The 13,609-nt window shown below is 34.6% G+C and overlaps 1 protein-coding gene across 1 annotated transcript in view; it reads left to right on the top strand.

The window, feature by feature from the left end:
* LOC150082964 (Fanconi anemia core complex-associated protein 24-like) overlaps window positions 1-8,198 on the top strand; it is a 51,391-nt gene extending 43,193 nt beyond the window's left edge. Inside the window, exon 5 of the mRNA XM_090377693.1 lies at window positions 8,039-8,198. Coding sequence (XP_090233819.1) covers window positions 8,039-8,193 — 155 coding nt within the window. The 3' untranslated portion in view covers window positions 8,194-8,198. The remainder of the gene's footprint in view (window positions 1-8,038) is intronic.
* The last annotated feature ends 5,411 nt before the right edge of the window (window positions 8,199-13,609 follow it).

Here is a 13,609-nt window from a genome sequence, read left to right on the forward strand (position 1 = left end):
TTTTTTCAGCGTGGTCTGTGCTTGTTAACAGGACAGATGGTTTCTACAGAGATGGGATGCACTTAAATAAAGGGTGCAAGAATATTTGCTGATGCTATCGAGGCAGTGTTGGGTGGATTGGAAAACTGCTAGTTTGGGGGGATTCACAGACTAAAAGGTTAAAAGTGGCTACAGGCAGAGGTGGAGGTGATTCTTGCACTACTTCTATTAGAATAAGAAGCGGCTTTGAGCGAGGGGTGCTGGGGGGGGTTCAGGGACTGGTGGCAGCCATCGTGAAACAGGTGGGTATGTGGGATGTGTTAGGGTAACTAAGAATAAGAATAGGTACATGTATACCAATGCTAGAAGCATTGCAATGCAATGCAGCTATTTAAGGATGTACCACAATAAATTAAGTCTTACTGTTGAACAAGGAAGGAGGTGGTCACCTCTGAAAGCTACAGTTGTGTTTATCGCTTTTAATTCCATATAGTGTAATTTCTATATATTTTTAATTTTATCTATTATTTTATCACTTTTATTGTACATTCAGTATATTTTGTTTAATTTCATTTTATAATTTTATTTTTAATTTAATTTAGTCTTATATTATTATTATTTTAATAAATTTTAGTTATACAGTTGGCATGTTGCGCTGCAGTTATTGTGAGTCGATTTCAAGCACTGCTGTGGGTCATCATGGAATAAGTAAATATGTGGTCTGTGTTAGGGGGTAACACTAAGAGTAAGAACAGGTGCATGTACAGTTACATATAAACTAATGCTAAGAACATTAAAACACTCTTCAATCCATAAGATCAGAGCTTGTTTAGAAGACCTTTGTGCAAAACAAAATCAAAAGCCTTATACATGTCAAGAGCAATTAGTTGTGTTTCAACAAACTTCTCCATTGAATATGTCTAAAGTTGAGTAACATAAGCCAATATATATATCCTAAAAGAATCCATATTGGCGATCATTGATCAGATGGAAGGTTTCAAGCTAGTATAGTTTAAGAATTGGAAATTGATGGAGTTCTCCATTACTTTAGAAAGTATAGAAGTAAGTGCAATAGGGTGGTATTTGGATGGGAAAGGGTTGTCATCCTCTTTGGGAACTGAATGGATATGAACAAATTTCTAAGCAGAAGGAAAAACAGCAGTGGAATAGGAAATTTTAAAAAGGCAACACAGAACAAGAGCAAGCTCAAGAGCACAGGTTTTGAGAAAAAGTGGAGAAATACCATCACGACATGGAGCTTTTTTCGGCATCAAGATTGTTCAGAATTCTTCTAACATCCTTCTATCAGAAAAGCAAGGAGGGCATTGAGTGGAGTGTACTGGCTAAGGTAAGAAGAAGTTTATCAAGATCATCAATACAAAAGCTAGAAGAAAAGTAGAATGCTATTAAGAGGACTTTATCTTTTGCTGAGGATGAAAAAGAACCATCAGGTTTTAACAGAGGTGACAGTATAGTCGAACAAAAATTTAAGTTTTTTTTTATTCTTGGCCTGTTTGGTATCAAGTTTGGATTGATTAATAACCATTTTACAATTGTTAAAGCTTTGATGTAGGTAGAAAATGAAGCTAGAGATTTGGATGCAAGCCAGTTGCCATATGCAAAATTCTTATCTTGAAAAGCCTTAGTGCATGTATTAGAAAACCAAGGTTTAGATAAAGGACAAGGTTTTAAGGTGGAATGTGGAAAAAAGCATTTCATTCCTGCAAGAATAATTTTACTGACACAATCTGATCAAACATTGGGATCAGAATATTTGAAACAGTAATCCAGCCAAGGGAAGAATAGAAGTCTCACAGATCATCCCATTTCTCATTCTTTTAATGCCAAACAACTGGTTGAGAAAGGCCATGAGAGAGGGTCTCTATTGGACCATTGACCAGTTGTGATCTGAGGTGTCTAGAGGTCACCAACATTGATTGTGCACTTTTAAGGGTTTTTTGTGAGAAAAAGATCAAGGGTGTTTGGTCTGTGATTAGAATTGTCTAGTATTCTGGTAGGTAAATGAACAAGCTGAGTTAGGTCATTAGTATTTGCAAAAGTCTCTATATCTTGACTACCTGGGTCCATGCAACTAGAAAATGGAAGCCAACTGGAGTTGTGAACATTAAAAATTTCCAGGGAAAATTACTTCACTGTTAGGGAATTCAGATTGGAGAAAGCAGAGTTTCAAAGAAAGGAAGTCAGAGGTCAGGGTGATTGATAGAGGCAACAGACAAATTTGACAGAATGGGGAAGAAATATATTTAAACCAGAGGAGATGAAACAGAGGAGATTCCAAATTAGGAAGTCTTTGACAAGCAATATCAGAGCAGACATATGCAAAGTACCATCTTTGAAACAAAAGGTTTCATCAAGCAAATAATTAGGGAAAATGAGATGAGTAGTAGTTGAAAAAATCGACTACTTAGTTGGTTTTTTTTTGTCAGAAAGTAAGTGGTGGCTTGGCAGACTGTAGTTGGAGATGGACAACATTAAGATTGAGACTGAGACATATGTTTGTGAAATTAATGAGGGAGTTTTCAATCTTTTTGCAGGTAGGTTTAATCTATTAGTTTGGCTTGACTGTTCATGGTGTCATGCTGTATGAATTAATGAAATTTTTTTGGTATGATGTATACCTAACAAGACAGGGCAAACTACCAAATGAATTTCCTGAATACAGAAAGTTCCATTAAGCTGTTGTTTGTTATATACCATATTTTCTCAAGTACCCTGTGCACTTCTTTTCTAAAAAAATTTAACCAAAAATGTGTGCTTGGGTGGCTAATTTGCAAATTTAATCCAAAACTTGAGATTTTTCTTAAAGCTATGACCAGACAACCAAAGAAAAATACTGTACTTTTATTAACTTCAGCATTTTTATTTGCAATTCTGTTTGTAGCCTAAAAGAAGTATTTTGCATACTGATAATTATTAAAATGCAACTTGGAATGTTTTATTGCATAAAAAGTTATTCTCTCTTTCAGAAATGAATTTCTGTTACTTAGAAACAGTTTCTTTCAAATATCAAGATGGTATGATTTTTTTACATAACTGAAATAGATAGATAACAACATTTTGGTTTACTGCTCAGTTGAAATGAAAGAGTGGGTAATGGAAAACTTTCATTTGTCAAATTTCTCTACTCAAAATGAGCCTTGCCTAGCCCACTTTGTGCAACTCGAGATTATTTCTAAGGTATCCTTTATTAGTTAATGTAAATTCTGTTTAACGTCAGTACTAAAGACATGCAGTTGTGATATTTTGTGGTTAGTGAAAAACTATAAATAATTGAGAGGCACAAAAAATTGGAAATTGTGTTTCCAGCAGAAAATAAATTCACAATTCTTTTTTTTTTTTTCTTTTTCGTGTCTTAAAAATTAGGGTTGTGCATTTTTTTTTTTTTTTTTCTTACCTTATAGTGTAAATTTTTTAAAATTATGATTTAGCTAAATTTTCAACATTTCATTGAAAAGAATGTATTTTGCATTAATTCTAAGAGATTGAAAAATAAAATGACAAAGATGGTATAAAAAAATAAAAAAGTAAACCATTTCAAAAGGAATTTCTGATATATGATATATGATTCTATTGAAAGCATTGGCCAAATTGAACAGCATTTCACCACAGACTTGAGTAAGTCTCAGTTCTGTGGTTGCACTCTGTGTAAGAGAGGTGCTTGTCTGTTTGTGTTTTGCACTGAAGTGTAATACTGCTGTATGTGTTGTGGCTGGTTTTGGAAAAGGACTACCTTGGTCTGTTCCAGATGTATGATAATGCCCTGTCTTAGAATTCCTTCTTTCATTCTAAGGAATAAGTTTCTTAAAATTTGCAAGCATAAGATTTTATGTAAATGTAGGAGAGGACATCATGGTAGTAAAAATAAAATAAAAGGTGACCTTTTTGTTTTTATTTAAGATTTACTGCTGCTGTTCAAGAATATATTAAATTCATTTTTTGAAATTTTATCATCTGAATGTTATAACATGACTAAATGATGTATGTGATTTGCAGCCTTTTTACTTCTGTAATTATTCATGTTTTCAAATCCTACTCTTTCTACATCTCAGGTGGCTCCATAACCTCTCTCAGGCTTCTAGACTCCATTCAAAAGAGGGCAGTTAGGTTAATTAATGACCCATCTCTTACAAAGTCGTTCCATCCATTCTCTGTCTCATAGACATTCTGTTTCTGTTGCATGTCTTTTCTATAGATACTTCCAGGGGAGCTATTATTCTTAATTGACCTCTATAATTCCCCCCCCCTCATTTATTCCTTCAACTTCTGTTTTCTGGTACAACCTCACTTCATAAATATTTCCTGAAAATTATAATCTACAGAAATTCAAGTCTAATGTCAACAAGTATCTTCGTTCATCTTCCCAACCTTCAACCCATGCACAGTGCTAAGTACTATAGGTTCTAATACCTCTTGTGTTTGGGGTTTTCATTAAAAAAAATAATAACTAATTAAAAGAATGGCATCTATTCAAAATATCTGTTATGTTTGCTCACTGAATGAAATGTTGCCAGCACTTGAGCAGCCTTTTGAAAAGATGTCCTCCAAAGGAAGTAAGTAGCAATATTTAAGGGACTAAAGCCTCAAGCTATGAAAATTTTGAACTGATGTACAACTTAGTGCTTTGCTTGAAATTTAGTACATTGCTGAAATATTAATCACATCATAATAATAATGCAAAGTACTAACTTGTACACTAATACTTGTATTTAAAGGGTAGTGCCAGATTAAGTGAGGCATCTGATTGGTTTCAGAGTCAGTTAACTGGGTTAACCAAAAATTAAATAATTTTTGGTTAAAACTCAATAGTGGTGGCAGATAACCTGATAGATGAAAATAATGTACTTGTATTAACTATTAATTAACAATTTAAAAAATTTAATTTTTTTTCTACCTTCCTAAATATAATCAGACTTTTTTACTGTAATAGTTTCTGAAGTAATTTCTTTTTTATGGTTTTTGTATATAAATTAAATGTGAGAATCTGTCAGGTTACTTGCAACTTTCTTTGCAACTATTTACCTTTTTTGTTAGAATATTAGCATGGTACCAAACAAATGCTAACACTGGATTTGTTTAAAGTTTCAGGTTACTTGTATGTCTTCTTCCACTAGTTCAGTAAACATTTACAGTCTTACCCTGTTTTTTTTTTTTTTTTTTTATAAAAGATTTATATTATTGTTTTCACAGAGTAAAGATTATACAAAACCTGATATCCCCTCTGCATGGCTGTGGGTCTCCATACTGTGGGAAGCAAGATACATAGTTTCAAATTTTGCTTACTGTAAAGCAATTATATATTATGGAATTATTCAATATATATAATGTTTTTTAATTCTTTAATAACATTTATATACACATAAGCAAAGATATATGTGCATATTTGAAATTTTGTGAATTTAATGGTCTTTTAAGCTGGAAAATGGAGGAGAATAAGAAACTGATGTTTCTATTTTATATCTAAAACATATTTTGTAAGTTTCAGCAGAATTGATATTTTTTTATTTTTTTTTAAATTAAAATTGTAAAACACAGCATGTTTTAAAAAATTCAATAAAATATCCATGAAATACTGGCACTGTTTAAACAGAATTCAAAAAACCTAACGTTTTCAAAAATTAAAGAGAAAGTTTGGCACCTGTCAGGTGAGTGACCCACCACCATTATTGCTACATTTTGGGTACATGACCACTGGGTTAAGTTCATTTATGACACTTTATTTGCATTTATTTTTAAAAGTAGGTTAATCTGAATTTGAAGTATCAATTCAATCCTCGCAGCCACACAAAAAAATAGATAACAGCAATAGTCACGTAGTTATATTTACTTCATTAATCAGTTTTTTGGCTTAAAAAAGACAGGGCAAGTATGTTTAAATGGGTAACTTCAAAATTTATTTTTAATTCTGAACAGTATAGGTAGATATAGGTATAGATATAGGTATGTTGAGGGTCTGACGGCTCTGGGGATTTCTCCCATCTCTGCGTATGTTCTATGTATCGAGTGACAGTGCCCTGTCTATGCCAGAGGTATAAAAATAATGTATGGGTCATGTGGTATGTAGTTTGTTGTGCCCATTGTTCATCCGGCCTGTTGGCCGCCGGGCCCTCAGTGGGACCTGGCGTTACCGTACCTAGCGACAGGAACACCGGCCGGGTGTACCAAGAGACTAATTATACTCTGGCAGGTCCTGCCACTTACTTTCCTGGGATTTCGGTGACTAGGACCTAAAATAAAGGTTGGAGTTATTGCTGTTGATTTAAGTAAAATTGCATTTAGAAAGCGCTGCGTGGGGTTTTACGCTGAAAGAACTATTTCTAGAGAGACTAAAAGGTCGGGCAAAATTTGATGTGATTTAAATTTGGACATGTGGGGCAGTCGCTGTACAAGAGAAAGTAATGGGAGGGAGGGCATAGATGGGGGATGAAATAGGAAGAAGAGGGGATCGGATAGGAAGGTGGCCCCCATTTTCAGTGGGCATGCCCATGCCCCACGACATGGGGAGGCAAGGAGAGGAGAAGAGCAAATACCCCCTCCCCCTCCCCGAAAAAAAAAAAAAAAAAAAAAACCCGCACAAGTGAGTGCAGTTTTGGGTCGACAGTAGGCCATCCAAATCATCCTAGTCTTGTCTTTCTGTGGTATGCTGAGTTTTTTTTTTTTTTTTTTTTTTTACTTGTTTGACCTGCATTCTTTCTAGTCGGGTTGCCTTTGGTATATTTCTATCATTGTTTTTCTTCTAGAAAATAGATCCTGGGCATATTGACTGAGTGCCTTGTAGTCCTCTTGAGTGTCTAACAGTCTGGGTTCTTGGTTGTCTAGGATATATTGGATTGCCGTTATTAGTCGTAGGTCATTATACAAATCACACGCAAACATTAAGTGTCTCCTGGACTCCAGGTTGCCACAGGGACAGTCCGCGTTATCAATGATGCCAAGTTGGTGAAATTTAGCTTTAAACGGGCCATGTCCTGTAAGGAGGAAGGTGGTATTTCAACCAGGGTGAAACCACGCTGGCGCCTTAGGTGACAGTGGGGGGAAATCTTCTGGTCACTGCACCTTTTTCTGTGTTGCTCCAACTCCTCTGCCAAATCTGGACGAGGTGGTCGGTGATTCTTCTCTTCTCATAGTTGCAGTCATTAGTGATGTCAGTGGTGAGGTCATACATTGTAGCCGATATGTTTCTGGCAAGATGGTAGAGCAGACCACAGTGGATAGCTTCGAGTCTGAACAGTATATTGTATAAGATCAAAAAACAACAATAGAAACAGCAATCTTGTTATCAAAAAAAAAAAAAGAAAGAAAAAAAAAAAGTTTTATAGCCAAAGATCAGGACCACAAGCAGCCAAAAAAGGAGGAAACAAACTCTATTGGAAGCTACCATAGTAACATTGTTTTTTGATATTACTATTACTATTATTATTAGCTATATGGTGCAAGGAAGCCTGTGGCTTATGCTGCACCAGCCAAAAAAAATTCCTGAGTTACCCTAAGAGAGAGAGAGAGAGTCATAAGCAGAAGGAAATCAATAAGAAAGAGAAGAATGGTGATATCTAGCCCAGCACCCTGGGTGTGCCAAGCCCATACCAGATGTCAGCCCCTGGGGTTAAATATATATTTAGGCCTGACGTAGCCCAGTGGTCAGGAGCGAGAGTGCATAGCACGCGTTCCTTGAGTGGACCGGGATTCAAGCCTGTGACTACTAAATACGATAAATATTTGTATTGACGATTTATTGTAAACTCTACTGACTTGGTTGTCATGCCGGAGTATAAACAGAAAATTTTATACATGATGCTGTAAGGAATCTTTTTATGGCTGAACTTTTCCAGTTAAATTAATGATGATTAAAAGAGACCATCAATACTATAGAAATACTGAAAGTCACACTTATATAAATTCATAAATTTTACTGTTTTTAGTCTATTAAATACATCAGTGTGACAACTAGATAGCTAATTTATTTTTATTTATTTTTTATTTTTTTTTTTTTGTGTTATACTATTACAAGTTACATAATTCTGGTATTGCTTTTCTATTATAGCACTTCAAGCAGTGATAAATGCAGACATAAAGGATCTGGAACTAATTATTAACAAATCTAGTGCAGTAAAGGTGTATAATTTCTTTCACCAGTCTCATATTAGAGAGATCCCAACTCCACTAGCTAGCAAGAAATTAGAGACTTCCACAGAATAAGCAGTTCATATTCATTCAGTTTTTGACATATATATTTTTGATAAACTTCAAATAATATAAAAACTTTGTTAAAAATTTGTTTTACAATTGAAACCACCTTGTCTGTAGTATATTAAATAAAAGTTTATTTAGTATAGCAGAAATTTAATGAACTGTAATATGTACTTATAAAAGTAATTTTACCCTTTAAACTGGTGCTGAGATAAACAGCAATGTCTTAGTAGTAGAATGACCAAATGATTCAAGGAAACTATATTACTGCATCTGCCAGTTTAAAAAAAAGTTGCAGTTCCTTATACTTTTCTTATTGCCAGAAAACTACCTTAGCCCATAAACACCAAGTTTAAAAAAGAGTAAGCTATTGAGAACCAAGAAAAATATGTGCTCAATTTGGTTTACTTCATACATTAAGAGAACAACCAGCAAATGAAATGGACTAATATCTATAAAATGAATGGGAGATATCAAATTATTTTTCTGCAAATTCTTCATAATTTTTGAGTTAATATAAGTAGAACAGCACCAGATAGAAGTTCTAACAATCAACTATCCTCTGACTGAAAGCAAAATTTCTACTCATCTATCCTGGAACCATCCTTCCTCAATTTGAATTTATGCCCCCCTCATGTGTATAGTCTGAGCATGAGGAAGAATGTCATCAGCAATGAGCTTGCTCAATCCATTGAAAGCGTTAAACACCTCAATCAATAATCTTTGAAAATGCCTAATCATCAGATGTTGCAATTTGCAGAACTGAAACCTTTCCTGATAAGAGCATCCTTTTGTTCCCTCTCATTGATATTGTTGCTCTACTTTGCACCCATTCCAACAGATTCAGATCCTTCCTAAAATGAGGCTTCCAGACCTGTATATAGTAATCAAGGTGTGACCTAACCTTATGCAATGGGATAATCACCTCCTTATCCCTGCTGGCAAAATTTCTGTATGTCAGTAATGAGCTATCCTGGCAGCCTGTCTGCAGTGCTCAGAGAACTTGATATCTGACTTATTCTTCATTAACCGGAGTGTAGTACCACACAGTTAGTATGTTAATCTAGCATTACTGCTATCTGTAAGCAGTACCTTGCATTTGGCAATGATAAACCTCAATTACCACTTCTCAGCCCATCTGCCTAATTTGTCTAGATCTTGTTACAATAGCATACCCTAATTATTCTCATTAACCACTGATCAACGTTGCTTTGTATCATCTGAAAACTTAGTCAATAAACCTGATATGCCTTCACTAATAAATATAAAAAAACAATGGGTCCAACACTTAACCCTGAGGAACTCAACTAATAACATTAGTTCAAGAACAGTGTCCATTGATAACCACTGTGCCCTATCCCACTCATCCATCCCTTTATCCAAAGCAGGTTTCCTTTCTCTTAATTGCAAACTGCTCCAATTTGTATAGCAGTATTTTATGACCAATAATATCGAACGTTTTTCTGAAATCTAAGTTATATGACGTATGGCAATAAATTCCCGGACTGGTGCTGTTGTGGTCATGTTCAATTAGTTTGAAAATAAACAGAAGTGGTACATTGTTGTTCAAATTTCCTCCAACAGATAGTGGTACAGAGATTGTCCAGTAAGCTGATGGGTTGTAAGTTACAACCAGTTTTGTTAATAGCATGAATATTCCATATCATGATTTTGCAGTGGAGCAATGAACAAATATTGAGTTTTTCTTTAAACTGGGAAAATCTGCAACAGAAACATACGTAATGTTAAAAACAGTTTACGTTGATGAAACGTTAAGTCATATCAGTGTTTGAATGGTATAAACAGTTCAAAGATGGACATGAGAATGTTCACAATGACCCAAGAAGTGGGGGTCCATCAACTCTTGAAATGAGAATAGTTTCAGAAGTTCAGGAAACTGTGGCAAGAAATTGTTATTTGACCCTCAGAATGATGGCCAATGAGTTGGATATGAATAAGGAGATAATTCACATGAAGATTTAGGGAAAGGAAGGTCTTTTTCCTTCCTTTTCCCTAAATTGTTATGCAAAATTTGTGCCACATAGCCTCATGGGTGTGCAGAAACAATGAAGACTGTCATCATGTAAAGACTTCATCCAGATTTGTCTAGACAGTCCTAATTGGCTCAACTGGAGATGAGTTTTGGTGTTTCAGTATGACCCAGAGACAAAGCATCAGAGTATGCAGTGGACTTAAAAAATCATCAAGGCCCCAAAACAGGGTGTGATTCACAAGAAATATGTGCCTGAAAGGGGGGGGGGGGGAAATGCTACATTCTATACACAGGTATTTCAAAGACAATTGAAGTGCATTTCCTGGGTGAGGCTGCAATTTTGAGAGAAAGGCAGCTGATTCTTTTTACATGACAATGCCCCCATTCATTCTGATGAAACATAGCATTGTACAAATCAACTATCTACCCTTCTCTCCTGATCTAGTACCAGCGGACTTATTCCTCTTTTCCCAAGGTGAAAACTGCCCTCAAAGGAAAGTGATTTCGGATGTTGAGGACATAAAGAAAAATGTAACCACTGAACTGAACATCTTCTCTTTGAATGCCTTCACTGACTCTTTTCAGAAAGTTTAGAATGGTGTAATAGGTGCATTCAATCAGGTGGCGATTACTTTGAATAAATATAAAAAAATTTTTAAGTCCATCACTGTGTGTTCTTTTTATTGCACTAGTCTGGGAACTTTATCGCCATACCTCATATATTGTGCAAAAAGGATAAGACTGGGAATCTGAAGATTTAATTAACAAGCACAAGGCAATGTTAGGAAAAAGTTGAAGTGTCTGCAATTCTGCCCAGACATGATAGGATGGAGTACATGCTTGAGAGTCTTGTCAATCAGGTCAGCCCTGGAGAGGCTGTGCAAGGTTTTTGGGGTAAAATTTTCTTTAGCATAGTCTGTGCTTGTTAACAGGAGAGACTATTTTTTTTACAGGGTGGGATACGCTTAAATTGAAAGGGTGGAAGAATATTTGCTGATGCTATCAAGGCAGTGTTAAGTGAGTCAGAAAACTGCTAGCTAGGGACAGGATACACAGACTAACAGAAGCTACAGGCAGAGGTGAAAATGATTCTTGCACTGCTTCTACTGGAACAAGCAGCAGCTTGGAAAGAAGTGTTGAAGATTTCAAGGCCTGCTGTGGGTCCTCATGGAACAAGCAGATACGTGGGCTGTGGAAGTGGAAGTTTAGAATACCTTTTGGTCATAGAGTGTACCCAAATAGGCATGAAATCAGAAAAACATGCAGGTATTGCAGCAGTCTTACTAGTGATTACACTCATACAGACTTCCACAACAATGCAATATACATGCTACAAAACTAATGGCAATTGAACTGTCCCCAGTAAAATGAATAATCTACTGACCCTTTCTGCATTCTGAACTTTGCAACAAATGAACAAATTGAACCAAACGACACTGCATCGTATTAAGCAGTATAGTAACCCAAAAACACAGTATTAACACTGTTGAGTGTATTAAGATGTCAATATGTTCAGGAACCCATTAGCATTGTGCCACCAAACGTAGTGCTGTATTGTGCACTTAACATGCTATCCACAGGTTATAATAGGGTCAGACTGTAAAGAAAAATTCCCCAAGGAAACAAAAGTATTTTTGTTAACATTGCCTTAGCAAGCTTCCCACAGGACCCATAGTCTGGTGGATTCCAGGGGAAGCTTAGACTTACCTAGAAAAATTTGAGCCTCCCTGAAATCCAATGCCAAAATATATTGAAACAGGATGGCTGCTATATCATCTCACTTGTAGAGATGCATCTTGTTTGTGTGTTCATTACATGAGCAAGAAGCAAGGTGTTTATGCACCTTGGACTATTGTAACTAATTGTCTGAATGGACCATTTGCCCACATTCTCTGTTAACAGAGAATATTAACTGTATTTAAAATAAATCAGCTGAAGAGTGTTGCTGTCACTATTCAGTGACCAATTTAATTCTTTTTCATTTCTTTAATTTGTTAAACCAGTTTTTCACCAGAATTTCCTAAAGTAGTAAACCAAACACAATCAATACAGATATTTTTAAAGAAATTCAATGAACAGAGAAACAGGCACTTGCAGCTATTTTGAAATATATATATATTTTTTTTTGTATTTCGTAATCCTCATATATTTATATACATATTATGCCAGTGTTTTTTTTATTAAGTAAAATTTTATTTATTACATTGGAAATAATCTTGAATATATTTTTTAACATTCTACAAATGATTAAATAATGTTTTTAAAATTATTTTAAACTAATTTTTAATTATTAAAATTTTAGTGCACTATTAAAATTATTTAACATCACATGGTATAGGCAACAGATACCCAAAGTTTGGGAAACAGGAATAGTAATTAATTTACACATAAAAGGCTCCAGAAAAACCCTAACAACTGCAGAGGGATAACATTGCTATCAACTGCATCAAAGTTATACTCTAATATACTAAAGAACAAACTTAATAAATATAATGAACAATTTTTAGAAGAAGAACAATGTGGGTTTCAGAAAAGGAAGAAGTACAATAGATTTCATTTTCTCATTACAACAAATTTTGGAGAAAAGAAGATAATTTAACTTATCAACATTTCTTCTATTTATTGATTATGAAAAAGCATGTGATAATGTAAACTGGGAAAAAACTGTCATTTTTTACATGAAGAAAATATACCAACCCAACTTCAGAAAGCAATATAAAACCTATATAAAAATTCAAGAGTTTGCATAAAATATTCTAATAGCCAATTATCAGAACCAATAAAGGAGTCGAACAAAGATGTGGACTATCACTAAATGTATTTACTAATTACATCAATAAAATTATTAAAGAAATGGAAACAAATAGATAACAACTGTTATCTGTACAGTTAAACAACAGGAATAAAATTCACACTATGTTATATGCTCACGATCAAGTTATAATTGCAAAATCGGAAGATGAACTACAGATAGCAGTTAATGAACTAAATGAAATAGGTAAAAAATATGAGATGAAGATCTCCACCTCAAAAACAAAATCAATGTGATTATGTGGAAAAAACATAAAAAGTTAAAATTGTTATTGATTACAAAATAATAGAACAAATATCCAATTTCACCTATTTGGAAAATTTAATATCGAATGAAGGGCTTTATCCACACTAAACTACAAAAATATAACAAAATGAAAGGAACAATTAAATGCCACTTCAGTAAACAAATGACAACTGAAACAAAATTACGTTTGTACATTACTTCAAAATCAGCCCTCTTTTACAGTTGTAAAAGACGGCTGATTTTGACTGATTCTTGTTTATTACCCAAGCCCTCTTTTACAGTAGTAAAAGAGGGCTTGGGTAATAAACAAGAAAGATGCACAAAAACTAGAAGCAGCAGAAATGAGTTTTTTAAGACCATTATTAGGCTTTACA

This window comes from Mastigoproctus giganteus, chromosome 7 (genome assembly GCF_048544385.1).
Source record: "Mastigoproctus giganteus isolate SK-2022 chromosome 7, ASM4854438v1, whole genome shotgun sequence".
Lineage (NCBI taxonomy): Eukaryota > Metazoa > Arthropoda > Arachnida > Uropygi > Thelyphonidae > Mastigoproctus > Mastigoproctus giganteus.